This window comes from Wyeomyia smithii, chromosome 2, assembly GCF_029784165.1.
Source record: "Wyeomyia smithii strain HCP4-BCI-WySm-NY-G18 chromosome 2, ASM2978416v1, whole genome shotgun sequence".
Lineage (NCBI taxonomy): Eukaryota > Metazoa > Arthropoda > Insecta > Diptera > Culicidae > Wyeomyia > Wyeomyia smithii.
This window is the reverse complement of record NC_073695.1, coordinates 77,779,899-77,807,613: the sequence shown is the minus strand read 5'-3', so window position 1 is coordinate 77,807,613 and position 27,715 is coordinate 77,779,899. Positions and strand designations below refer to the sequence as shown.

The following is a 27,715-nucleotide window of genomic DNA, read 5'->3' as shown; positions in this document are numbered from 1 at the left end:
GTTTCTCGAGTGAAACCGGGCGCGGCGCGATTTTCGTAGCCGCCTGCTATCGTCACCGAACGTGGGGTTCGGTATGAATTTGAATTTTTCCTGCAAATGACGTGGAAAGAAGGGTGGATTTCGCTGAACAGCGACACCGTAGGCAAGTTTCGTCGGATGGTTGGATCGTGGAATGAGCCCTCTGAATAGATAATCTTTCTATCAATAAAAGCTACTACAGCTCATAGTTTAATTAGTATTGGAACTATCGAACACAAGAGGATTTAATGAGCTGGCTCAGAATTTTTGTCCGTAGAAATAGTATTTTCAAATAGTTGCTGCCAAATGTAATTGTGGGGACGTGAAATAATTTCTTAAAAACATATTTAGTTCATACGAGGATATATTTAGGATTCAGGCTTTGTTGTTGATCTCACTAAATCTTCAAACCACAAGAAAGCGAATTAGCCTGCAAAGCTTACTCGAGAGTTGGTTATGAGTTAGACTTCCTGAACATCAGAAAGTAGCAATCGTTAGTCGTGCTTTTTTTTGTTAGCGAATTAGAATTACGTCGTCCATTGATGTGGACTTTTGTAATATATCCCAGTCAATTGCTATACGTGTCCCCTTGCAAAATACAATGACCACTATTGTTGAGTGATCAGGCACCTGCACCGACACGCTCCCAGTTAGGTAAAACATGGTTTATGAAGCCAATCACCTTCCCAGGATTCGAAGATCAAATCTCTTTGGGATGTCCCTTAAGCTGGAAGTACAAAGTCAGCAGAACAAAGAGTTAATAGCATGAGAATTTAGTGCTCAATCGATGCTCATTTAATGCCATATCGCCGAGTTTAATGCTCCATCATTTTTTTGAAAAATGCTCTTGTTTGCTAGCTTAAGAAAATAGCTAGCAGACAATATAAGAAAATAGCATTTTTAGTCACAAAACAGTTCTATAACGGTCAAAAACATTTAATGCTCATTTAATGCTCTTGAAAAAACCTGATGATCATGATAATTTTATTGATTTTGTATAAATTTTTCAATAATATGATAACCCGATCAAACAATTATAACAAACAGGTATCACAAATATATCTGAATTTGATAGAAATAACAAAGCCTGCAATATTCGTGATATGCCAGAATGATAAAAGTACAGAATTATATCAAATTATGTTATCATACACTTGAATGTTCAAAAGTGTGTTTTTCTAAAGCATATTAATAACAGAATTTCTTATTAAATTGACTAAATAGTGTACATTCTAACTAATTCTGATCTTTTTCTGCCAAAACCTTACAAAACTTGCTTTAATTTGTTATAATCAGTAAGTAATTTTGATAGAAATTTTGATATTTTAACTATTAACGAGACCAAGTTTAGAACACAAGTTGATGCAAAACAGTGCGTACTAATATATCAAGATTTGTTATAATCCTGATATTTTTGACTGATCGGGAATAACATGATAATACATGAATAGCTTAAATTTTTTCAAACATTCCCTCTGCAAACAATCAGAATCCTTTTGATACGATTAGATACCAATTAAATGCTTAAATATGCGAGCAGTTTTCAATAACTTAGGTGCATTTTTCATTAAATAATTTTTTTTTCAAAAATATTGTTCTGCTAGCTTAAAAAAAAGTTAGCAGAACATTGGCCAGAAACAGCATTTTTAAGCAATAACCTGTTGTAGAATGGTCATAATAATTAAATGCTCATTAAATGCTCTTGAAAAAAACTGATTTTCATGATAATTTTATTGATTTTGTATAAATTTTCCAATAATATGATAAAAACACGATAACACATGAATAGCTTCAATTTTTTTCAAACATTTCCTCTGAAAACAATCAGAATCCTTTTGATACGATTAAATACCAATTAAATGCTTCCATATGCGACCAGTTTCAATAAATTAAATGCATTTTCCATCAAATATATAGCACATCAAATTCAGTACCCAGCGAATCACGGGTTGAAACCCTGATTTCGTACCCTTTTCTATAACAATAGCTTCTCTGGCTATTTTCTAGCAACTGTTGGTCCCTTTTTTCGATTTGTTGGGTACTATTTGGTCACGTTTTACATCAACTTAGTCACTTAAAATAACTGTTTCTGACATCGTTGACCACGACCAGCCCTGCTGCTTAGGCAAGGTTCAACTATTATAACATCAGTGAGATGTTTTTCAACTGTTTTTTAAGTTTTGCATTATTCATTATTTTTTAAACCTTGCGGTTTTGTCGAATCTCCCTATCCCTTTCTGTAAACGTTTATAAGATGTTTAAATACTTCCCTCTCTCACTAAATCCTTGCGTAATTGTGCACACGGTGCACACACAACATGCTGAAGTGATGAACACGCACTCTAACGTCAGTGTCAGCTTCAAATGACCAAATGTCCTAAAAAATATTTACTATGCTTCAATATCCTATTCACTTTTTTTATTACTCCTACTGGTGAGCAAGTTGCATAAAATCTCCTGTCTTTATCCTTCTGCACAAAATCAATTTCTCTCTTACCATCGCAAAGAATAATAAGTGACGGGCTCACGAGAATTTTGCGCGCGAGTTGTCTCATGTACGCGACGCCCATGCACCTCATTCGTTTTGTCAAAAACGAGAGATATCTTTGTGTACGTCGCAAAAGAATTCCCATTTCCATGTGACGCGCAGTCAGGGAAACCAGATGTGCAGATTTGTCTGCAAAACGCAGATTTTTAGTGTCTGTGTGTAGATTTTTATTGCTTCACAGATATTTGCAGGTTTTCCATAGTTTCTGCAGATTTTTGTCAGAGTCTCCTTATATTTGCGCAGATTTTTTCAAAATGTGTGCAGATTTTTGCCGGCGCGAGCGAAATTTTTTCCAATCACGGATAGTTTTTCTTTCAGATTTCAAGCAGATTTTTCCGGTTTTTCGAGCAGTTGCAGACATTTTTCAAAAACATCTGGCATCTCTGCGCGTAGTTGCGTAGGGTCCACCTGTGCAACATGTGCACTGCACAGGTACTCTGTTACCTAATATCCAAACTCATGCAATTATCGAAGAATAATAATAATTAAAAAAAAAACAAGTGAGCATGCTAGCGAGGCCTTTTAATTCAAAGTATGGAACGCTTTTGTTTGATTTTCTTCTTTAATTTACGGAAAAAGAACTTAAGTTAATGTTTGTTACATGTAGCAAAATCAGCCTCGCGACGCCTCAGGTGACGCGACAAGGCTCGTAGGCCGAAAACACACTGGCGTGTCCTGCCGCGGGTTAATATACAGCTCTACTACTCCGTGGCGTGGGTCGCGCCGGTGTGTTTTTGGCCTACGAGCCTTGCCGCGTCACCAGAGGCGTCGCGTGGCTGATTTTGCTACATGTACACAAACATTAACTTAAGTTCTTTATTATTCATGTATCATCATATTATTGAAAAATTTATACAAAATCAATAAAATTATCATGAAAATCAGGTTCTTTTCAAAAGCATTTAATGAGCATTAAATTATTATGACCATTCTACAACAGTTTATTGCTTGAAAATGCTGTTTCTGGCCATTGCTCTGCTAACATTTTTCTTAAGTTAGCAGAACAATATTTTTGAAAAAAATATATTTATTGAAAAAATGCACCTAAGCTATTGAAACTGCTCGCATATGGAAGCATTTAATTGGTATTGAATCGTATCAAGAGGATTCTGAGTGTTTTTAGAGGAAAATGTTTGAAAAAATTGAAGCTATTCATGTATTATCATATTATTATCATACTATTGAAAAATTTATACAGAATCAATGAAATTATCATGATCATCAGGTTTTTTCAAGAACATTAAATGAGCATTAAATGTTTTTGACCGTTATAGAACTGTTTTGTTACTAAAAATGCTATTTTCGTATACTGTCTGCTAGCTATTTTGTTAAGCTAGCAAACAAGTGCATTTTTCAAAGAAATGATGGAGCATTGAATTCGGCGATATGGCATTAAATGAGCATCGAATGAGCACTAAATTTTCATGCTATTAACTCTTTGTTCTGCTGACTTTGTACTTCCAGCTTAAGGGACATCTCTTTGGGCTTTGGGCTGTAAACTGATCTGCGTTTAAATAATGCACCACAACTGCACAGCAGATGTTCCGATGTCTCGCTTTCCATTTTACAAAAGCGACAGATATCATCCTGCACCCGGCCAATGTTTTTTAAATGATATCTACTCGAACAGTGCCCCGTTACTAGGCCGACGTATGTACGAAGAATCTTTTGTTGAGCTCTAGGATCTTTTCCGAATGATTCTCGTTTGGTGTTATGAATCTTTTAGATTGGGAACACTATTTGATACCAACCAATTGGTTATCACCTTTTGTTCCTACCAGCGTTTAAGCTCCGTTTTCACTGCACAGTTTAATATACCGCCGAAAGGTTCTGGGCCGATAAACTGTGAGTTAGATCCTTGTTTCGCTAGTTCGTCTGCCTTTTCATTCCCACCAATGCCACAATGTCCTGGAACCCAATACAAATTTACTGAGTTTGTTTGACATAGCTGTCGCAATGTGAGAATACATACCCAGACAATCTTGGATGTACATTTATAAGCATCAAATGCGTTCAGCGCTGCTTGGCTGTCAGAGAAAATACAAATATTTTTATATATGTTCAATAAAAAAATTATTAATTGTGAAACAATTAGCTAGCTAGCTAGCTAGTTCATCTTAGAGTGGCCGGATGCCGAGAGACTCTTCAGACATTAAAGAGACCAGCAATTTTTGAGATCCAGCTTTAAAATTGAATATCCAAGCTTCGTTCTCCACCCTCGGAGTTTACAGTTTGCCTGAATAGGCAGCACTTTAACGTAGCCGGCATCGTTATTGGGTCCTAAATTTAATTTTCTTAAAGTGCTCTAAGCTACAAACCGTTATGTGCTCGACGGGGTACTCGAGCCCCTTTTTTAGGTTTCACAAGATGAAATTTCATAGTTCACTGCAGCAAACTGCACTGCAGTGATAACAATCAGTGAAATTTTAAATCTTTTTAAAAGGCAACTTTTGATAACCTTAGTTTTTATATAGTAACAAGAGGGGTAAATTGTGGGGACTTAAATTTTTTACCCCTCACATGCTCGACAGGGTTTCAGGGTACCCACAAATGGAAATTCTTGTAACTTTGACAATTTTCATTCAATTTCGATACATTTCTAAAAATTCAGTAACTTATGTATTCCAAAAATAATTTTGAACGATCGAATGATGCGATCGTCAACTTAATGCGGGACTGTACAAAATCTATGTTATGCGAGTCCAAATTGACCTACGCAGGAATCCTAAACGTTCGTGAATTCGAAACGAAGACGTTCTGCCATCCCCTCGAGTGTTCTTCTTGACGAAACTGAATTCAAATCTACTATGGAGCCATGTGAGCTGTTTGCAAATTTTTTTGTTTCTGTTATCACCGACAATATTGCTTCTGATCCAGAAGCTGATATCGCTTTAGTAGATGTTCCTGTCGATTTGGTGGATCTATGTACATTCGAAATTACTCCCGATATGATATTGGCCGCAAGTAAAAAATGGAAGCAATCGTGCTGTCCTGGTTTAGATAGTATACCAGTTACAGTTTTTGCCCACTGTGCTTCAGTAGAACCCCTATTCCGTATTTTTATTAGATCGTTTTAACAAGCTAAATTTTTGGCGATAAGGAAGCATATATGTTTCCTGTTTTCAAAGATGGAGACCGTAAGAATGTAAGGAACTATCGTGGCATTACAAGCCTTTCTGCTGCTTCAAAGTTATTTGAAATAGTTGTAGGTAACTTTATTCTTGCACGAACAAAGTGCTATATTTCCCCCGATCAAAAAGGCGCAAGTTGATGTTATATACACTGATTTGGGAGCAGCATTTGATCGTATTGTCCACAAGATACTTTTTCGAAACGGCTTGGTGCTCCTCGAAAACTAACGGAATGGCTTAGTTCTTATTTGTGCAATAGAACTCTTTGTATGCAAATTGATTCCAGTTTTTCGTCCCAGTTCACCAACGTTACCGGTGTTCCTCAGGGCAGCAATTTAGGCTCTCAGTTGTTTTCAACGACATCGTATTGCCACTTGGAGCCAGCTGCAAATTAGTGTATGCTGATGATTTATAATTTTATTTAGTAGTTCAATTTATTGATGACTGCAAACGTTATCAAGCGCTGTTGGTGTCGACGAAATAGGCTTGTCCTTAGTGTTTCTAAATATCAAGCTATGACCTTTCGCCGAAGAAGCAGTCCAATAGGTTTAAGTTACCGAATCGATGGGCATACCCTTAGAAGAGTAGACCAAGTCATTGACCTTGGTATTCTATTCAAGTGATCAAAGCTCACCTTTAATCAGCATCATTCGGCTGTTATCTCGAAAACATCACCGCAACTTGGATTCATCAAAAAAATTGCTCGAGATTTCAAAAATCTTTAATTTGGTGCACTCATCAGTTAGTGTGGAATTTACGCATCGAACGTGTGCAGAAAAGATGTCTACGATTTGCGCTAAAAGATCTACCTTGGCGGGATCCCGTAAATCTTCTGCCGTATCCCAATCGCTGTCGTCTACTCGGTCTAGATACACTAGAACAACGAAGAAAAATTCACCTGTATTTATCGCCAAGATAAATAACAACGAAATCGATCCCCCAAGATCACAGGGCTTTAAACTTCCATCGTACTACCTGTGAGTGCAATGAACCTCTAACTGCCAGTATTCTCTGTAGTAGAAAATTTGTTCGAATTTTGGAACTTATGTTTAAACGAAGACTAAATAATAACTCGCTTTTATAATTTGGACCGTGCAGTATTTCATCAGACTTTTGTCAGTAAAATTAATTTGAATAAATAAATAAATAGAATTACTTTTGCAAGCTGTGCTAAAAGTATCGAAGTCGGATGAAAAATGTCAAAGTTACAAGAATTTCAATTTGTGGGTACCCGGGTACCCCGTCGGGCATGTAAGGGGTAGAAAAAATCAAGTCCCCCCTATTTAATCCTCTGTTATTATATACACCCAACGCAAACGGGGAGCATTTTATTACTTTAGGGCAATTTTTTATTTTTTATTGTGTCTTATGACTGCGCATTATACACAAAGAGTAACAAACAAAAAGTAATAAAAATCATGACGGCCACACGTTTGTATGTGTTTCTGGAGGAGAACATACAGCCAAGCACCGTAATGCATGTGTTAGCAAGACTTCACTCGCTGCATTTGTATTGATGCGACGATCAGGTTCATTTTTGTCCCCTTCATCCACACTTAATCAGAATCTCAACCGTCAACCTCAAATGTCTAATTATAAACACTTTCGTTTCGTCCCCCAGTGTTCACTTGAAATGAAAATATGTAATACTGTCTGACCAGAGTTGCCGAAGTTGCGAATATTGTTTGGTTAGGCACGAGTATTTTCAAACAGGTGCAAATGAGTTTCCATGAGCCAATGAGTATGTGTTTTAGATATCTTGCAGGAAAGCGAATGTTTTTGTTTTTCTCTAACGCAGTTTACAGATCGTGATGTCATTTCAAGACGCATTTCAAGTCTTTGAAATCATCAACGTTTGCATACTCTATGACGGGAAAAAGGCTGCTTGGCAGCTCTTGTCATATTTTTTCTCTACTCCGTATGCGAACTTATACACGCACACCGGATGAATTGGAGATTGAAGAAATTTGTAACATGTGCAACATATGCGACGGTGTGTGATTTTTTTTTTGCTTGAGATGGAAAGGGAGCAGTTTTCGACAGAAAAAATCTTGCATGTGGTTGAAACGACCATTATTAGATAGTCGTACTCCCGTAACACGTGCTAAATATATGGCAGGATGTGTTGTTACTTGACTGGGGAAGAATTTTATTGCCTCTAAAGTAATAGGTTTGTTACCCAAAAGGCAATTTTGCGCTATTGCTTCTAAAGTAATAAGGAAAAGTTTTGCGTGTAAAAACAAATGTTATCAGAAGTTGCCTTTTAATGAGCTTTCAGATGTCACTAATTGTTATCACTATACGAGTACGATTTGGCGGAATTTAATGTCACTCGATCTAAGTGAAATTTTGGTGAAGGAACGGTTATGGTATGGGGAAGATTTTCTTATGACGAAAAGCTTCCTATCTGCTGGATCACCACCAAAATGAATTCCAGCAACTAGTGTGAGCTCCAGGAAGACGTTTTGGTTCCATACTTGGAGGATTATATTCCTATTCATATTTCCCGACGAACCAATGCCTGGTTTCCTGAAAATGACATCACCGTACTTATTTGGTCACCATGTAATGTCCCTTAAGCTGATAGTACAAAGTCAGCAGAACAAAGAGTTAATAGCATGAAAATTATGTGCTCGTTCGATGCTCATATAATGCCATATCGGCGAATTTAATGCTCCATCGTTTCTTTGAAAATTGCATTTGTTTGCTAGCTAAAGAAAATAGCTAGCAGACAATATACGAAAATAGCATTTTTGGTCACAAAACGGTTCTATAACGGTCAAAAACATTTAATGCTCTTGAAAAAACTTGATTTTCATGATAATTTTATTGATTTTGTATAAATTTTTCAATAATATTATAATAATATGATAATACATAAATAGCTTCAATTTTTTTAAACATTTTCCTCTGAAAACAATCAGAATCGTTTTGATACGATTAGATACCAATTAAATGCTCCCATATGCGAGCAGTTTCAATAACTCAGGTGCATTTTTCATTAAATGTATTTTTTTCAAAAATATTGTTCTGCTAGCTTAAGAAAAAAGTTAGCAGAACGTTGGCCAGAAACAGCATTTTTGAGCAATAAACTGTTGTAGAATGGTCATAATAATTTAATGCTCATTTAATGCTCTTGAAAAAAAACTGATTTTTATGATAATTTTATTGATTTTTTATAAATTTTTCAAAAATATGATAATATATGAATAGCTTCAATTTTTTCGAACATTTTCCTCTGAAAACAGTCAAAATCTTTTTGATACGATTAGATACCAATTAAATGCTCCCATATGCGAGCAGTTCCAATAACATATGTGCATTTTTCATTAAATATACATTTTTTAAAAATATTGTTCTGCTAGCTTAAGAAAAAAGTTAGCAGAACATTGGCCAGAAACAGCATTTTCAAGCAAAAAACTGTTGTAGAATGGTCAAAATAATTTAATGCTCATTAAATGCTTTTGAAAAAAACTGATTTTATGATAATTTCTTTGATGTTGCATAAATTTTTCAATAATATTATAATAATATGATAATACATGAATAGCTTCAATTTTTTCAAACATTTTCCTCTGAAAACAATCAGAATCCTTTTGATACGATTAGATACCAATTAAATGCTCCCATATGCGAGCAGTTTCAATAACTTAGGTGCATTTTTCATTGAATATATTTTTTTCAAAAATATTGTTCTGCTAGCTTAAGAAAAAAGTTAGCAGAACATTGGCCAGAAACAGCATTTTTAAGCAAAAAACTGTTGTAGAATGGTCATAATAATTTAATGCTCATTAAATGCTCTTGAAAAAACCTGATTTTTATGATAATTTTATTGATTTTGTATAAATTTTTCAATAATATAATATTATGATTATACATAAATTGCTTCAATTTTTTCAAACATTTCCCTCTGAAAACAATCAGAAACCTTTTGATACGATTAGATACGTATTGAATGCTTCCATATGCGAGCAGTTTCAATAACTTAGGTGCATTTTTCATTAAATGATAATTTTATTGATTTTTTCTAAATTTTCGATAATAAGATAAAAATTTGATTTCCATCCTGTTTTTTGATTTTCAGATCAATTCTGTTGACCTGAAAAAGTTAGAAAGATCGTTTATTTTTTGATTTGTTTTTTTTTCGATCTTTTAAAAAAATTATTTTTCAGCGTGCAGAACTTTTTTTTATGCAATTTTGAGTGATTGTCAGGTATCGTGTACCATTTCTAATATTGTCTTATCGGCTTTTGAATGGTTGCGTGCGATTATGACATCATCATGCCTCCATATAGTCCATTTCATTCCTGCCCATAATGCAACTGGTGATGGACTAGCAATAATGAAATGATCGGAGTACAACCAGATCGAACCAATCTCCAAAAACATGATTTCGAGTCATCGGTGTTCAATGTTCTAGGGATTTTTTGTAATTGGGGCTTATTACAGAAAACGAGGCGAGCGGCGAGTTACTCGCCTGACCAATTTTGATATTGCAGATGGCTGGATTTGGACAAGCTGGTCTGCGAAACTGTTCGACTCAGCTGTCACCAAACATGTTTCACTCGCATTCTCTAATACAACATTTTGCTCGTCCGTCAGTGACTGGAGGTGAGGCCATATCATTGTGAACTACTTAAATGATTTCTGTTCTTCATGTATGATAGATTATTCATTCTCACGTAGGGGTACTGGGGGTAAGCCCGGCACTGAGGGTAAGACCGTCACCCCTAGGATTTTACTAGAAAACGCTAATTAACTGTGTTTTGGAATATGTGAAGTGTTGGTATTTAATATTTTAGATATTTTAAGACACATCGAAGCCACCGTGAAACGTCAAACGTCAAAATAATAGACAAAACATACGCTACTGCAGCTGATGCGTGAACGGATGTAATTTTTTGTGAGTGGAACTTAAGCTTTCATTCATTTGAAAAGACTAAAATAATTTTTCGTTGCTCTGCAATTTATTGTCTGTATTGTTAGCAATCACAGGAATTCGATCTGAGGTAAATTGGAGCGATAAATTTGTAGAAATACTCTTTTTAAAAAAATGTGTGCTGTCGGGGTAACACCGTCACCCAGTGAGTGGGGTAAGCCCGACATGGTCTGAGGCTAGTTGGATGTTACTGACACATATTTCTCATCTATTACCGATATCTCGCTGATAAATAAATTAATTAATCGACTTAGAACCATGCACTCAAGCTCTTCTGTGATTTATGAATGATTCCAAGGGTTATTAGAGGTGCCAAATGTACTGAATCAAGTCACAAAACTGACGGCTTTTCCGGTGGTATTTGAAATATGCTCCGGTGTGGTCAATGTGATCCTGGTTTCAATGAAATTAGTTAATAATGATTTAGAGTACCACATGATAGGCTTGCCGAGTATCAAATTCTTTCATTGTTTATACATAATGTTCACCGGAACTTGTTCCGGTAATCTGCCCAGAACCAGTTAACCGACAACAACCAAATTCAACAGTAACATACAGAAATGTAAGATTTCTCATTCGGTGGTTTCCGAATTAAAATTGGTTCAGTTAATTCGAGTTAATTCATGAACAAACTTAGGTGCCGTAGTTACCCCCAAGGGGTGCCGGTTCCACCCGCACCGATTGCTAAACGTCATTTTTATCTTAGTTTCAAAACTTCACTATTACTTGTAAAATAACAGTTTGAAAGTACTGAAAACCTTCATATCTTGTAGAAAACAATCTAAGCAATGATTCTGTGAAATAAATTCAACAATATTCGCCATCAAGTGCTACTAAAGAATCATTTTCCTTAGGGGGCCGGGCTAACCCCCAATACCCCTACACTGGTGTTAATACTTAACTCAATTAAAAAAAATGGCGCTTGGTTCAGTGAATTTCACAGTGCCCCAAAAAAATGCTTTGAAAGATCGTTTCAGCAGAGATCGATCCTGCAGCTCCGATTTTTTAGATGGATCGATCTGGGACCGCTCAGCTGAATCGATCCTGAAGATTGATCTTTCCCTGTAGATCGCCCAATCCCTTATTCCGTATCCTTTTCAATAGCAATAACTTCTCTGGCTATTTTCTAACAATTGTTGGTCCCTTTTTTCGATTTGTTGGGTACTATTTGATCACTTGTTTGATGAACTGCTTATGCTTATCAGCGGCGAATGCTTATTAGCTGAGTCAATTAAAGGCCATAATCGTCTTGTTCAGTATTAAACTGATAAGATATACTAATTTTTAACCTATGACATCAAGAACGCCAAGCCGGTCGAGGTTGTCTTGAAAGGTCTCACCAGCGATCAAACCGTTGATGAAATCATCATCACCGCTCAACCACCGATCATCAAACTTACCCCAACAGAATTAATTGGCATATCTAATGAAACGAAAATCATGAGGCGAGAAAAGTCAGAGAGCTGGAATTTCCCTTGTTAATTATTTAATTCATTTTAACCGGACTTATCTCCCAGATGGTCTCGTCGTACGATGCAAGCCTAACAAGCCAGTCGTCGTAAGTTTGAGTCTCGGTTTGGGAGAGACTGTTAGTGTCTGTAGGATCGTAGCGCTAGCCCCGCACCACTAAAACAGTCGGCTGCGAAGTCTTTGTATAGTAAACAGAATGTCAGTTTCCGAATCGGAATGTAGCACCCAGGCTTTGCTTTACTAACCGCACTGAGGTTAAAAATTTGAAATTTTTTGACAAACCACATGCCATCCATAATGTTCAGGTAAAGTGGGAGTTATATAGAAAGTTTGGGGGAGGAGAAAAGCCCAATTGCGAATTTTCCAACGTTATGGCCATGGTTCAAAAATCTGTAACTTGGACCAAAAATGCCTCATTTGTGGAGACTCTTCTCACAAAAAGGCTATATGTCCTGTGAAAGAGAGTAAAAATTTTCGCTGTGCGAATTGTAACGGCAACCATATGTCAAATTTTTATTAATGCCCAGTCCGTCTAGCAATTGTTAAGGCACGGCAAGGTAAACAAAGTTCAATTTCACAATCAAAACAAAATTCTCCAAGCTGTACCGCTGTACCGCCCATTTTTTTACTCTTTTGCACAGATAACAGGTTCGGAATAAAATTCTGAAAATGATTTTGAAGCGTCTTGGTTTGGTACACTCGAATAACATAGACTTACTGGTGTTGAAACATGAAGCTATGTCAAATAAAATTATTAACAATTTTCGACAAAAATCGTTGCAATCCTCAATTGCTACGATGAGCTCTCTTTTTAGTCAATAAGTTTTGAATTGAGTTAGTCGTCAGTTTATATTATTTTTTTTATTTTTGATCAGTAGGTTTAACTCCCTACGAATGATAAGTCCTAATTGAAACAAATCTCAATAAATTAAATTACATTTTTTAAATTTAATTTTAATTTTAATTTTATTTTAATTTGATTTTTTAAGTTATTGAAACTGCTTGTAAATGGGAGCATTTATTTGGTATCTAATCGTTACAAAAGGATTCTGATTGTTTTCAGAGGAAAATGTTCGAAAAAATTGAAGCTATTCATATAATATCATATTTTTGAAAAATTTATACAAAATCAATAAAGTTATCATGAAAATCAGGTTTTTAAGAGCATTTAATGAGCATTAAATTATTTTGACCATTCTACAACAGTTTATTGCTTGAAAATGCTGTTTCTGGCCAATGTTCTGCTAACTTTTTTCTTAAGCTAGCAGAACAATATTTAAAAAAAAATATATTTATTGAAAAATGCACCTAAGTTATTGAAACTGCTCGAATATGGGAGCATTTAATTGGTATCTAATCGTATCAAAAGGATTCTGATTGTTTTCAGAGGAAAATGTTTGAAAAAATTGAAGCTATTCATATAATGTCATATTTTTGAAAAATTTATACAAAATCAATAAAATTATCATGAAAATCAGGTTTTTATAAGAGCATTAAATGAGCATTAAATGTTTTTGACCGTTATAGAACCGTTTTGTGACTAAAAATTCTATTTTCGTATATTGTCTGCTAGCTATTTTCTTAAGCTAGCAAACAAATACATTTTTCAAAGAAATGATGGAGCATTAAATTCGGCGATATGGCATTAAATGAGCATCGAATGAGCACTAAATTGTCATGCTATTAACTCTTTGTTCTGCTGACTTTGTACTTCCAGCTTAAGGGACATCAGCATGTAGCACGAATTGCAACCCGATTGAGAACCTCTGGGGTATATTGGTTGCAAGAGTTTACGCCACTGGACGCCAGATCAACATAGTAAACGACCATAAATCATGCATACGTTCATGCTGGCAACAAATCTCTGTAAATACTCTCCATAACCTTGTCAATTCAATGCCCAGAAGAGTATTCGAAGTTATTAGGAATAAGGGAGGAGCTAAAGGGCATTAGCCAACTGATTGACTCAGAAAATTTGAACTTTTACTACGTTGACTTGAGGTGCGTCTAAACGAATGCATCAGTTTATTTTCAACTTTTCGCATTTTTTATTCTATCAAGTGCACTTTTCTAAAGAAATGATGCTGTTTGTTTTATTTTATGATAACGAACAAAAATAAGTGACGACATTCAAAATCTAATAAGTTTTGAAAGGAAAACCTATGGAAAACATGGTGCGTCTGAACAAACGCAAATTTTTTTTCAGGGTACCGCTGTCACTGGTTTTTAAGTAGATAAATTGCTAAATTTTTTAGTGCTAAAACTGTTGAAATCGGATTGAAATTGTCAAAGTTACAATAATTTCAATTTGTGGGTACCCAGGTACCCGGGCATGTAAGGTTGATTTTTTTTGTGAGCACATAACGGTTAACAAAATATTAACTCAAATAATAAATAATTCCCTATACATTAGATAATCGATAAACCCACATAGACTTATCCACAGTAAAATCGCACTCTAATCTTAAAAAATATTCTTACCATACTTGCAATAAATCAAACCCTAAATGGACTCCGATTGAAATGGCAATCAATTTGTATAGTATCATTCGTATTAATCATTAAAAAAGATAAGCTTTTCTTCAAATCGGAGGACAATGTACTGATTGTTTCCCTAAATGCGTTCCTCGTTGAGGTTCGGCTGTAGTGATTTTATAGAGGAGGAAACTTAAATCGGAAACTCGTAACTGCTCGTAAATTATAAGAAAAGAACGCATAAAATTATCTTTCTATTCTTTAGTTAATTATTTCAGCGACGTCATAAAATCAGGTCTCTCCCGCAGAAGCCCTATATAATATATTTTCCTGCGTTCTATCCGTATCGAAAGCATCTTCCCAAACCCACACAAACGCGCTGCCGCGTCCGATAGTTCATTGCTCCTACACGGAACGCACCGATACGAAAATAAAACTGTGTATTTGATAGTGTTTACAGCTTAAGCTGTGTACACACATGATAGACGAGAGTAGAACAAGCCGACTTTACACTTTTGGTTGTTTTGAATCGAATTGATAGGCACTGACGCCTATGAATTATCTAAGGCTAGAGGTTCTTAACATCTAAAATTCATGGTTTAATATCTGCTGATTTTTTTCTCTTAATGTTCATCAAATGGACACCCATGCGATTTTTGATCACAAATGTTGAAAATGTATAATTTATTTCCTGTTTCGATAGAAGTGCGAAGAATGACACAACAAAGCCGTGTTCCAACAAGTATGAGTAATCAGCTAGATGATAATTCTTTTTATTAAAGTAACTTCATCAGCCATCCTAAACCAAGCAAGAATGAATCATTCAACTCTTCTATAGCTTGATGCACACACAGCTACAAATAATAGTGAACTCGAGAATAAAGTTACGATATAAATGCTTGACTCATAAAAATTTAATAAGGAAATGGTATCCATAATCTAATACATTTTCATATTGGTGTAAAGAAATTATTTCTTTAATATCGAACTCTCCGAGTTAACGATTAAACTGTTACAGATTTCTTTTCACATGCTCATTCGTTTCATCGTTTTTTCACACACTTTTAGTCAATAGACTGGAAGAGGATTTTTCGCCACTTTGCGGCTATACTTCGCTATGACTTGTTCTATAAATGGCCAATGTTTATCTTGTCTCACGTAACACTCGTATCATAGATCGAATTTAAATATCCAAAACATTCACGCACGATTTTGGTTGCGTTGACTGGCTAAAACACTCGTTTTGTTTTGATGGGAATCCTTTCAATTTTATTCTCTCCTTTGTTGACTATCATCTTATGAAAGCGAGATGTGTTTTAATTTTAGTTCGAATAATGATTCCGATGGAATCGAATCGTAGAAAAAATGAATTAAATTGTTCTCTTAGGCCGGTTCGAATGGCCGATGGAGCCCCGGTAGTGAAGGCAGATGAGAGAAAGGAGCTACAGGCGAAGAGGACAAAGGATGCCCTATTGAAAAGGTTTGAGAATACGTTTGAAAGCACGTTCGTCTTTAGAGGTCATCTAACTCGTTTATTCGTAATGAGCTTTTGAAGTGGGTTTTCTGGATCGCTTGGAGCTTTCACAATGATTATACGAGAACCATTTTTTCCTGGACGTTTTGACTACCTCGTATGTTCGTTTGCGGCGGAAAATTGTAAAACCGTAAAAAACATTCCAACTGTAGGTTTGATAGCTAAATGTTTTATTGTTTATCGGTTATTGGTTTGCAATAAGTGGAACCTTTCTTAAAATAAATGTTGAAACAGCAGCCGGTATACTCTCGTGTTGAAGAACACGAAAATTCAGTTTCATTGCTACCCTAACCATGAGTTTTTTTTAGTGATTCCATAACAGTTAATGCCTTTAACGAGCCATTTGTTCCTGACCTCTCGCGCTATCCAATACAGCCACAACATCACCGGTCTGATGCATAACTAATCTGCGCAAAGCCATCAACAAACCGTCACTTCTCAAATCTCTTCCTCGACATGACAGTTACGATGCGGCGACACATACCGCCCGTAATCAGTATCTGTTCGGTCTTCTGGCAGCATCACGGAACAACACGTAACACTAATAGCTGTGTGTTGTATGTGCGCTTCTATGCTGTCGGTGGGAGCATCAAGAATTTCCCTGCCCTTTCGTCACTCGCAGACAAACTCACGCTAGCTAGACCTCTATCCGCGATAACAGCTGCTACTCCATGCAATGTAAATATTAACGTCATCATCACCATCATCAATACCACGGCAACGGTTGGCCAAGTATAACCTACTGAGTATCACCCCGAGGAGAGAAGGAAAACCAGGAAAGATGACGCTAATGCTTTCACGTTGACGAGCGAAACAGCATACAAACAACTGTGGTTTTCACGATAAAGTACCGTCCACATTTCGGGATGTATTTTCTATAACATCAACTCTCATAAAAACACTTGAGGGAGTATGACGAAACCAGTTGATGCATCGCGAGAGTTCCTATTATAACTTCAACTCGAAAATTAATTTTCATTTACAATGGAAAAAAACGGCCTGAATTATGTGAGAAGGCAAGAAGTTATTAATAGCATTCAGGCTTTTCCAGCTCGACATTCCCGTTTAGTACACGATAGGTCGAAACAAATGCCCGTAGGTGTGTAAGCGCTCTCGTATGCATGGGGGTGAGAGATGAGAAGTTGTTGGGACTGGTAACACGCTCCAGTTTTGCGAAAGTTTTCTGTTTACCCGTCACTGCATTGTGTTTACTAGTTAGTGTGTGCGGTTCAAGAGAATGCAGCTATTGAAGAAAAGTTACAGAAAAATGTTTTATCCTTCCTGAAAAGCGATATACTAAATCTATTTGTTTATATGCCTGAGGGGTAGATTAGAGGGCAAGTGGAAAAAACTGTAAGTAAATGTCGTTTATTTTTTGTCGTTGAAAATAATGTACACCGTATTCTCTCCTTGCACTGTCTTTTTTACACGGATTGCTTACGGATTACTCAAAAACGGTACACGATATCGACCTCACTTCAATCACGTTTTCCGTTTTAGGCCACGAGTGATCATATATCAGTTTTTGATCAATTTTTGGTGTAAATACTCAAAATTTAAAATATTGCAGTTACGTCTCTAGATTGACCACTATCATAATCAAACGAGATTCAAACATTTTAGGACGAATTTCTTCGTTATATTTGCAACTCAAAAACGTCTTTTTTACACGGGTCCGTACAAATTTGGAACGCATCCCCCGTGCAAAAAAAGAATAGGGTTATCTTCATGAGAAATAAATGAGATTTTCATCATGTTTCGACAGCAGAAAAAAATCCAAAATTTGACACCTGCTATTAGGTGCGCAACTAAATTCTCGCTGTTTTTCTATAATTATAATAATAATAATAATAATATTAATATTTGGCTTCCGCCGTGCCAAAGGGACAAATGATTGTCTTGCGTTGCTTTCAACGGATATTCAGCTGGCGTATGCTCGCAAAGAACAAATGGCGTCTGCGTTCTTGGACATTAAGGGGGCTTTTGATTCCGTTTCTATTGACATTCTTTCGGGTAAACTTCACCGTCAAGGATTTTCTCCAATTTTAAACAATTTTTTGCACAATTTGTTGTCCGAAAAGCACATGCATTTTACGCACGGCGATTTGGCAACTTTTCGCATTAGCTACATGGGTCTTCCCCAGGGCTCATGTTTAAGCCCCCTTCTTTACAACTTTTATGTAAATGACATCGACGAATGTCTGGCAAATTCATGCACGATAAGACAACTTGCAGACGACAGTGTAATCTCTGCTACAGGAGCCAAAGCTGCCGATTTGCAAGGACCATTGCAAGATACCTTGGACAATTTGTCTGCTTGGGCTTTACAGTTAGGTATCGAATTCTCTCCGGAGAAGACTGAGATAGTAGTTTTTTATAGGAAGCATGAACCTGCTCAGCTTCAAACACAATTAATGGGTAAAACGATTTCTCAGGCTTTGGTACACAAATATCTCGGTGTCTGGTTCGACTCTAAAGGCACCTGGGCTTGTCACGTGAGGTATCTGATGAAAAAATGTCAACAAAGAGTGAATTTTCTTCGTACAATAACCGGACAATGGTGGGGAGCCCATCCAGGAGACCTTATAAGGCTTTACCAAACAACGATATTGTCTGTTATTGAGTACGGGTGTTTCTGCTTTCGCTCCGCAGCAAACACACATTTGATCAAACTGGAGCGAATACAATATCGTTGTTTGCGTATCGCCTTGGGTTGCATGCAATCGACCCATACGATGAGTTTGGAGGTCTTAGCTGGAGTTCTACCATTGAAAAACCGCTTCTGGAGCCTGTCTTCTCGTATTCTTATCAAATGTGAGGTCTTGAACCGTCCCGTGATTAAAAATTTTGAAAGGTTAATCGAACTTAATTCTCAAACCCGTTTTATGACATTGTATTTCAATCACATGTCCCAAAATATTAACCCTTCTTCGAATATTCCAAATCGTGTCGACTTATCAAATACTTCTGATTCTACTGTGTTTTTCGAAACATCCATGATAGAAGAAACTCGTGGAATCCCGGATCATTTACGCGTGCAGCAGATCCCCAACATTTTTTCCAATAAATATCGAAACATCAACTGCGACAATATGTTCTACACTGACGGATCACTTCTTGATGGGTCCACTGGCTTCGGTATTTTCAATAACAATTTAACCGTCTCTCATAAGCTCGATAATCCTGCTTCTGTTTACGTCGCAGAATTAGCTGCAATTCAGTACACCCTAAGGATTATCGAAAAAATGCCCACGGACCATTATTTCATCTTTACGGACAGTCTCAGTTCCATTGAGGCTCTCCGATCGATGAAAGATGTTAAGCACTCTCCGTATTTCCTGGGGAAAATACGGGAACATCTGAGTGCTTTATCCGAAAAATCTGCTCAGATTACCTTAGCGTGGGTCTCTTCTCACTGCTCGATACCGGGTAATGAGAAAGCGGACTCTTTGGCTAAGGTGGGCGCAACAAACAGTGATATTTATGAAAGACCTGAAAGACCTGAATTGCCTTTAATGAATTTTTCGCATTTGTACGTCAGAATACGATCATCAGTTGGCAAAATGCTTGGACCAGAGGGGAACTGGGAAGGTGGTTACATTCCATAATCCCCAAGGTGTCGACGAACCCGTGGTTCAAGGGGTTGGATGTAGGTCGGGATTTCATTTGCGTGATGTCCCGGCTTATGTCCAATCACTATAGATTTGACGCGCATCTCCGTCGTGTTGGGCTCGGAGAGAGTGGTGTCTGTGCCTGTGGGGAAGGTTATCACGACATAGAGCACGTTGTTTGGTCATGCCCTGTACACCGTGACGCCAGGTCTAAATTAATAGTTTCCCTTCAGGCCGAGGGTGGACAGCCGGCTGTTCCTGTTCGTGATGTCTTGGCGAGCCGTGACCTATTCTACATGTCCCTTATATACGTTTTCCTGAAATCCATCCACGCCCCAGTTTAGTCCTATCCCCTTCCGCCTACATCCAACCAAACGACAAGAACACGTTAAGACCCCGGATCCGAAAACAGCAATCAGACCCGCACGATACTCTCAAGGCCCGAGAAAGACATCCCAATATGCCAGTCCGTAATATCTTGGCCCAGCAGCGGAACATATTCAATATGCTGCTTACCTATAGCAATGGAAAACCATCAAACAACAAACCAGTGCTTTAATGCAAAACATTCTAGCTTTAAGTTAGATTTAGTCTCAGCTCGTAGTCGGCAGCGAGGATAAAAAATTTGCTTTTAGTTATTAAGATACTTTAGAAAGTAAGCTACCAGATATAATTGGCGCCGTTAAACATTGAATTGTATTTGTGCCGTGTCAAATAAATTATAGATGAAGAAAAAAAAAAAATAATAATAATAATAGCTAACTATAAACGTGCATAATCGGTCAAGCCACCGAAGTAAAAGCATGACTGAGCACTGAGCAGCCCCCATGACTTACTTTTCTTCAAGTTGCCGCCGCTGGAGCAATTGTTCACAGCCGAAAAAACGACGCCTAATGTTCCTTGGCTTAAAATTATAAGGAACCCAATTTTCTTGTTTTTGACTTCTCAAAGCATGCAATAGCCTGGAAATGGCTTCATCGAGTAATTCTTCCAATTCAGCCTCTTCGACGCTTTTTGTCCTTTCATCAAGTTGTCAGCATCGAAATAATCGTCTTCAAATAGACGAAACCAATCACGTCGTTTCACCTCGAACAGCACTTCTGTAAACTTTTTTTCAACTCTCGATGCGCTTCAGTCGCCGTTTCTTAAAATAGAATAACCACAGCCAGTTGAAGCGGTTTGTTTACCATATGTCTCAGCTATTTGATATGTCAAAATCGACCGACACTTACTGCTGGTGTTATCTGATGACAACCGATTCCTGAAAAATATTGACAATATAACTTGGTTGGTCGTAACTTGGTCTCAAACATTCGTTTCAAAAACGTTGAGTTTGGAGCAAAATACTCTGCAGTTGACACTAGGACCAATGAAAATTTCGTGTCTTTACTGAAAATAGAGTAAAACTATAGATTGACACCCAACGGAGTCGAAATCAGAATCTGGCTTTTTTTCTCTTTCGACGGGAGCTGCCCAAGCCACAAAAAAAGTTTTATAGCACGCTTTAATTGAAAAAAAAAAAAAGAAAAAAAATACCACAAAAGATCAAAATATTGGTCGCAGTGGTCCAAATCTTACAAAAAAAAAAAAAGTTGAAAAAATGTTATAAAATTATTATTTGTTGCCTGGGCTGCGATTTTTTTTCGTTCGTCTTTTTTACCTTCCGAACGCACCCAAAAACTAACGACCGTATCCGGGTTCTTCCAACAGGTCAGTTTCTCAGTTTCCGAGAATGATTGTTGCGGTATCGTATGTGAGCGCGGTTCCGTGGGCTTTGATCTAAACAATTCAATAAATTATTTATTAAACAACTAAGCACGCATGTATATGAACATTGTAAATGGAGTCTTATATGAACTGATTTTTTATAATCAATTGGCACTTTGAAACAAATAGAATCAAAACCTGTTTTCGACTAGATGAGCCCGATATGATAACGAATTCTCGTTCATACACTAATTTACTAGGGAATTGTGCTAATGTGCGCAGTCACTCTTCGTTAGCAGTTTAACGCTCTGACAAACCAAAACAGCTCGACAGAAGAAATTATACTCGTATTATTTCGTTTATTTTCCTCACATTTCGTTAGGTCACACTGCAAATTGCTAACAACTTTTATCAACGATATTAGTCTTCAAATAAAATCTGTCTTGGGTTTGTTAATTGTGTTTTCATGTTACTGTCTACTAGTTTACTATTTTGCCTCTTACTTTATGAGTCCCTTAATGTGAATATTGTGTTTGGTTCAATTTTTGGTATCATGTGCTGTATTGGTTCTGTGATTTAATTTACAAATTCGCAAACAGGATCGAAAAACCTGCTTGCAAAAGATATTTTTCGCGGCCTCTGCACTAGATTTCACCTACTTACTAAAGAGAACTCTAGCAATAATTTAATGCTTGCAATAATTTAAAAATAAATATTAATTTACAGGAGATGTGCTGTTCGTGTCCTTCTCAAGCGAAGGGAGCGTATCGTACCGATTTAACTATGTGATGATTATTATGCTGCTTAAACGGTGCCATATTGTGGTTGTTGTTGCTGTTGCTGCTGTTCATAGTAATACCGATAGGGATCGACGCTGGCAGCCATCTTAGCTGGGTTGCGAACGACGTACGCAGTTCGTCTAGATAATAAAAAATGAAGATGCATTAGTTTGAAGTAGCGTGATTTCTAGATTTTCCAGCCTCACCTGTTATCATGTCCAGCGTGAACCTGGAAGCTGGTTTCCTCGTGATGGTCGTGAGCGAAGATCTTCTTCAAGGCGATAATTCCGGCGATGGTAAGAGCAACCTTAGAAATTACCAATGCTTTGCCGGCAACAGCAGCGAGCACCTTCAAACCGATTGGACCGGCAATTCCCATGGCAGTTAGGAAAGCAGCGATCAGGTAGCGGTGATGCTTATTTTTATTATTGCCACGAGCAGCTCCCTCCTGCCTCTGCATATCCACACGCAGCGAATGCGTCTGGAAGAATTTGTTCAGTTTGCTTAGGATTGAGCGATCGATTTCGCTTAGTCCGCTTAGTAGTCGAGCATCGCCTATCAGTGGAATGCTATCATTTTCGGCAACCTTCTGTTTGATCAGTGACACTCCGTCAAGTAATTGAACCGATTCCTGAAAAATAAACAGCACCAACACTCGTGGTAGTTAGCTCCAACTTAATTTTTCTGGTAACATACAAGAGCCGCACATATTTCCTAAATTTTAATTCGAATTACACACAGATCCCAACCAATTATAATGCACAACACTATTCTATTCACGTTCTGAAAATCGCACTCACCATGTCAATTGCGCGCGACAAGGCAGTTAGGGCTTTACCCTTCAGGCAACCGGTGAATTCTTGCTTATCCTGGCAGTCATCGAGGACCTTCTGCAGCACACTCAGCTCACCACTGAACCAGCTGTTTTCGTTCTTATTGCTGGGGACCACACGGGTCTGGCCGCGAAAGCCAGCGGCCGAGGCGCACAGTGTGGAGGTGATGAATGAGGCAAGCAACAGATATTCCAGCACGGTGCTCCGGTTCGACATTCTAATCATTTTTGTAAGTGGCAGTAGCTACTTTTGTCGACAATATAAGTTCACTTTCAACAATGTTTCAGATATTTCTATCACGCACACTGGCACCTATTTTCTTCGGAAATAATCCTTTTCACTAGACGGCTGTCCCGATAGTCAATTGTTCACTACACCGCGTACGCTGCTAATCGATTGCAATCCGTACTGATACTGGCCCCAACAATTGATATGCATCTCCTTTTAAAGTACACTGAATGCTCTGTTTAATCTTGGCATGCTGAAGCACCAGCCTTGGGTATAGTAAGCATGGGGTGTCAGTATATGCTGCTGTGTCTGTCCCGCATGCTGTACGCGGCATAACATATTTTCACATTTTTCATTTTCAACGCGATCGACGCGAATTTTCTTTTCCCTTTTTTCCATTTCACTTCGGGTTTGTGTGGGGAGTGCACATACAATTTTCCGATAGTTTACCACCCACCCACGGTTACCCAACCGCAGACGAAAGATATGTCGGTAAATTACTAGATCGGGTATACATGGACAGTGTTTTTCGTGGTTGATTTTTTTATTGGTTTTAGTCTTTTTTTCTGACAACAAATCAATGTCCAGCGAAAGGTGATGGCGGCGTGCCCAACAAGGTTCAAAGCACTCGACTAATAGTTGAATGAATTACAGCGATTTGGAAAGTTGCGTAATGCATGATTGCCAGTTGATCAGTTCGTGTTCTCGACAGCGGAAGTTTGTTGTGTGTTAAACGTTTGATCGGAAAATCGTGATGTTTCCTCTGCTGTTAACATTGACCGTTTTTCCTGTCATAAACGCCTAAACTATTCAAAACGAAAAAGTGATTGTAATAGTGTAGTAAGTATCCCCATCGTTCACTATGGCATTGTAAACGAAGGGTTTCCATAGGTATTTTTTGCTTAGATTTTGTTTAAAAATTCAAAAGTCCATTGAAAATTATAGCGAAATTTTATTGTACATAAAATTTCCAACAAATTTGCATCAGTCAACATTTAGTGAAAGCAAATCACTTATGAATTTATGGAGATAACACTGCGTGTTTTTCGATTGATATGTTATATTGATGTTTCATTCGATGACTCATGTTCTTATATTTTTCTCTAAAGGTACAATTAAAGACCTTCATTTTAATTACCTAACAAGTTTCCTGAGCAAACTCAGAGATAGAGCTCAATCGTTTATTCCGGATTCTAAATAAAGCTAGCTTTACGAGGATTGACTTACCTCATGATGGAATGACACATTAAGTTGTTTTCAATTTATCTACTAATTAATTGCATTTTGTTTTTACTGAGAACTATATACAGCTTTAAGTTCCTACCATGAAACGGATAAATAAAATTATAAGAAAATTATATAGAGCATCGGCTTCATTATCGTCAGGTTTTACCTATTATCGTCAGGGGGGTAAACGATGTCCTATAGCGTTAATTTCTTTTATAATGGTTCTTCATAATGCAGAGCATCTTCCTGCAAAAGATAAGTTCTCTATGACTTCATTATCCCCTGGGCGATAATTAGACCAACCTGACGATATTAGAACCGATAACACTGCGCAACAAAAATTCACTTTTTCTTCGCCTTGGCTTCTATGGGTGAATTTTTCATGTATTTTAACGCAAAAATGAATTTTCCCGAGTTTGAACACATATTACCTTAAGGGGCAACAATGGCGCCATTTTGAGTTTTTGAGAAATCGGGAATTTTCGATGTTTTTTCGACGCTATTTTTATCGAGTATATATGAGCATAATTGGCAATGCGCTAATATCTAAAGTGGTAGTTAAAATCTGTCTTATATTGAATGAAAAAGTCTCATGAATCACATGTTTAATGTAATATCAAGAGTGAAAGAGATATTCAAAGTTACAATAAAAAATTGTCTTCACATGATTCTCCCCTTTTTGCGAGAAGAGGATCGCCTTTCACTTTATCGAAGACGCGATTATTCTGTCTCAAAACTGAAGCGAAATTTTTATATTTTGACCGGTCCTGGCCAAAAATGCGACCCCCTCCCTGCAATAGGGGCAGGATCACGTAAAGATAAATTGTTATTGTATCTATTGTATTGTATCTTATCGCTTTCATAATTGAAAATACATCAAACAAATTTCAAAAAAGTTAATTTAACATCAAGATAATCCTATTTTATTATTGTAGGGGAATTGGAGCAAATTCACATGTTGCTGATATTTTACGAGGATCAGATACCAAAGGACTTAGTATGGGTTTATTCTCAGGCTTCCCACCAAGTACCCTTCCTTCAATCTGAATTCTGCAGTAACCTTTAAGTCCCTATTATAATAAAACTGGTGTAAGTAACGTATGAAAGTTCTCTCCAGGGAATTGTTATTAGGCGATATTGTTAGGATGGACAGAGGCTCGGTATAGTAGATTAGTAAGCTTTAAAATGGAAAGGTAAAACTTTTACACACAAGCACAGATATGAAAGATAAGCGTATCACTTACTTCAATAGTGATACTGCCAATAATATGAAGTGCGGAGTACAGAAAACACCTGGGCAATATCACAATAGATCTAAATCTCTGATCGCAGTGATGAGTCCACACAGGAAAAAAAAAGATCTGTTATTTTTAAAGATGGGTAAAAAAAAAGCTAATATGTGGACAAACTCCTAAAATTTTGATATTTGGCTTCAAAACAAAATGGCGTCGAAAAACATCCAAAATTTCCGATTTCTCAAAAATTCCAAATGGCGCCACTGTTACCCCTTAAGATGTGTTTAAATTTGGGAAAATTTGTTTTTGTGTCAAAATACATAAAAAATCATACATAGAAGCCAAGGCAAAAAAAAAATTGTTGCACTGTGTAAAAGGAGAACACCCTCTCACTGTCCGTCGAGGTAGGTTTCAGGGTTTTCAAACAGTCAAACAGTCGCTTTAGATTCGTGATAATTATCCGTTGAGCTCAAATAATGCAAGTTGCTTCTGTAAAACTGAGCATAGATAGGTTCCATTAGTACATTAGTTTATTTGTTTATTTGTTTATAGCATCATCTGACAGTTGTCTTAATGAATCGATAGTTAAAAGGAACTTAGTCTAACAATTTTCTGTTTAAAAATATGTGTGGATTCACCAAAGTTAAAAAGATGTTCAACATTTGTGAAAATTCTAACCATGTATGCTGCAGGCTCGTAGTAACCGTAGTTCGTGCGGTGGAATGTATTTAGTAGCATCGTTGAAGATCTCAGCATGCGATGTGAAGCGCGAAAAATTATCGTGGATAGCAATTTCGGTGAGTCTATTTCGCCATTTAAAATCTTAGCAACGAATAATGCCTGCTGTGTCTTTCGGCGACGTTCAAGCGTATCAATTCCTAACAAACGACAGCGATCTACATACGGTGGAAGATTAACTGGATCACGTCAGGGTAAATCTCTCAAAGCCAAACGGATAAATCTTCTCTGCACCCGTTCTAATCTGAGATTCCAAGACAGCTGATGCGGAGTCCAAACCACACTTGCATTTTCCAGTATGGGACGCACTAAAGAACAATACAACGCTTTAAAGCAATGGGGATCCTTGAATTCACGTCCAATTTTTGCGATGAAACCAAGTTGTCTAGTGGCTTTAGAAACGATCGTTGTGCGGTGTCTTTCAAAAGTCAATCTTTGGTCCATGATAACGCCAAGATCGTTTACGTGATCGACTCTGTTTAGCACCATTCCGCCAATTGCGTACGTAAAAATTATCGGTGATTGAATCCGGTGAAATGTAATCACTTCACATTTTGCCGTGCTCAGTGTCAGGGCATTTAGTTTACACCACGTCACAAAGCAGTCCAGTAGGGACTGTAAACGGTAACAATCTTCAATATTACGAATCGTCAAATAAATTTTCAGATCATCGGCGTTAACAAGTCTGCAACCAATTCCTAGAGCGCTAGCCGCGTCGTTAAAAAAGATGATGAAAAGTAGTGGCCCAAGATTACTACCTTGCGGTACACCAGATTTGTTCGTGAAGGAAGTAGAGACAGTCGCACCGAGCTTAACCTGCAACGTTCTATCACACAAAAATGATTCCAACCACTTGACGAAACGTGACGATGCTCCCAATCGCGATATTTTTTTCAGCAGTACAGAATGGTCGATGCGATCAAAAGCTGCTTTTAGGTCGGTGTAAATAACATCGACTTGCGCTTTGCGTTCAATTTCAGCGATACAGTTTGATGTGAAGTCCATGAGGTTCGTTGCTACGGAACGGCCAGGTATAAATCCATGCTGATCGGAGGAAATGTTATTTTTCGTGCAGTTCAGGATAACAGTGCTCACAATAATTTCGAACAGCTCAGATGCCGCACACAGATTAGTAATTCCACGATAGTTTCTTATATTTTGACGTTCACCACTCTTGAAGACTGGAAACATATAAGAGTGCTTCCAAACCTTGGGAAATTTTCCTTGCACCAACGATTGATT

At 37.3% G+C, this 27,715-nt stretch overlaps 2 protein-coding genes across 4 annotated transcripts in view; one reads left to right on the top strand and one right to left on the bottom strand.

Moving 5' to 3' along the window:
- LOC129725333 (serine/threonine-protein kinase NLK) overlaps positions 1-27,715 on the top strand; it is a 189,027-nt gene that overhangs the window by 35,072 nt on the left and 126,240 nt on the right. The gene's annotated exons all lie outside the window — the stretch shown is intronic.
- On the bottom strand, positions 21,773-23,628 carry LOC129725334 (uncharacterized). Its single transcript, XM_055681014.1, has 3 exons — positions 23,013-23,628; positions 22,419-22,843; positions 21,773-22,352 (listed from the first exon to the last, which is right to left on the bottom strand). Exons 1-3 carry the CDS (start codon positions 23,268-23,270, stop codon positions 22,238-22,240), a joined length of 798 nt encoding a protein of 265 aa, XP_055536989.1. The 5' UTR covers positions 23,271-23,628; the 3' UTR covers positions 21,773-22,237.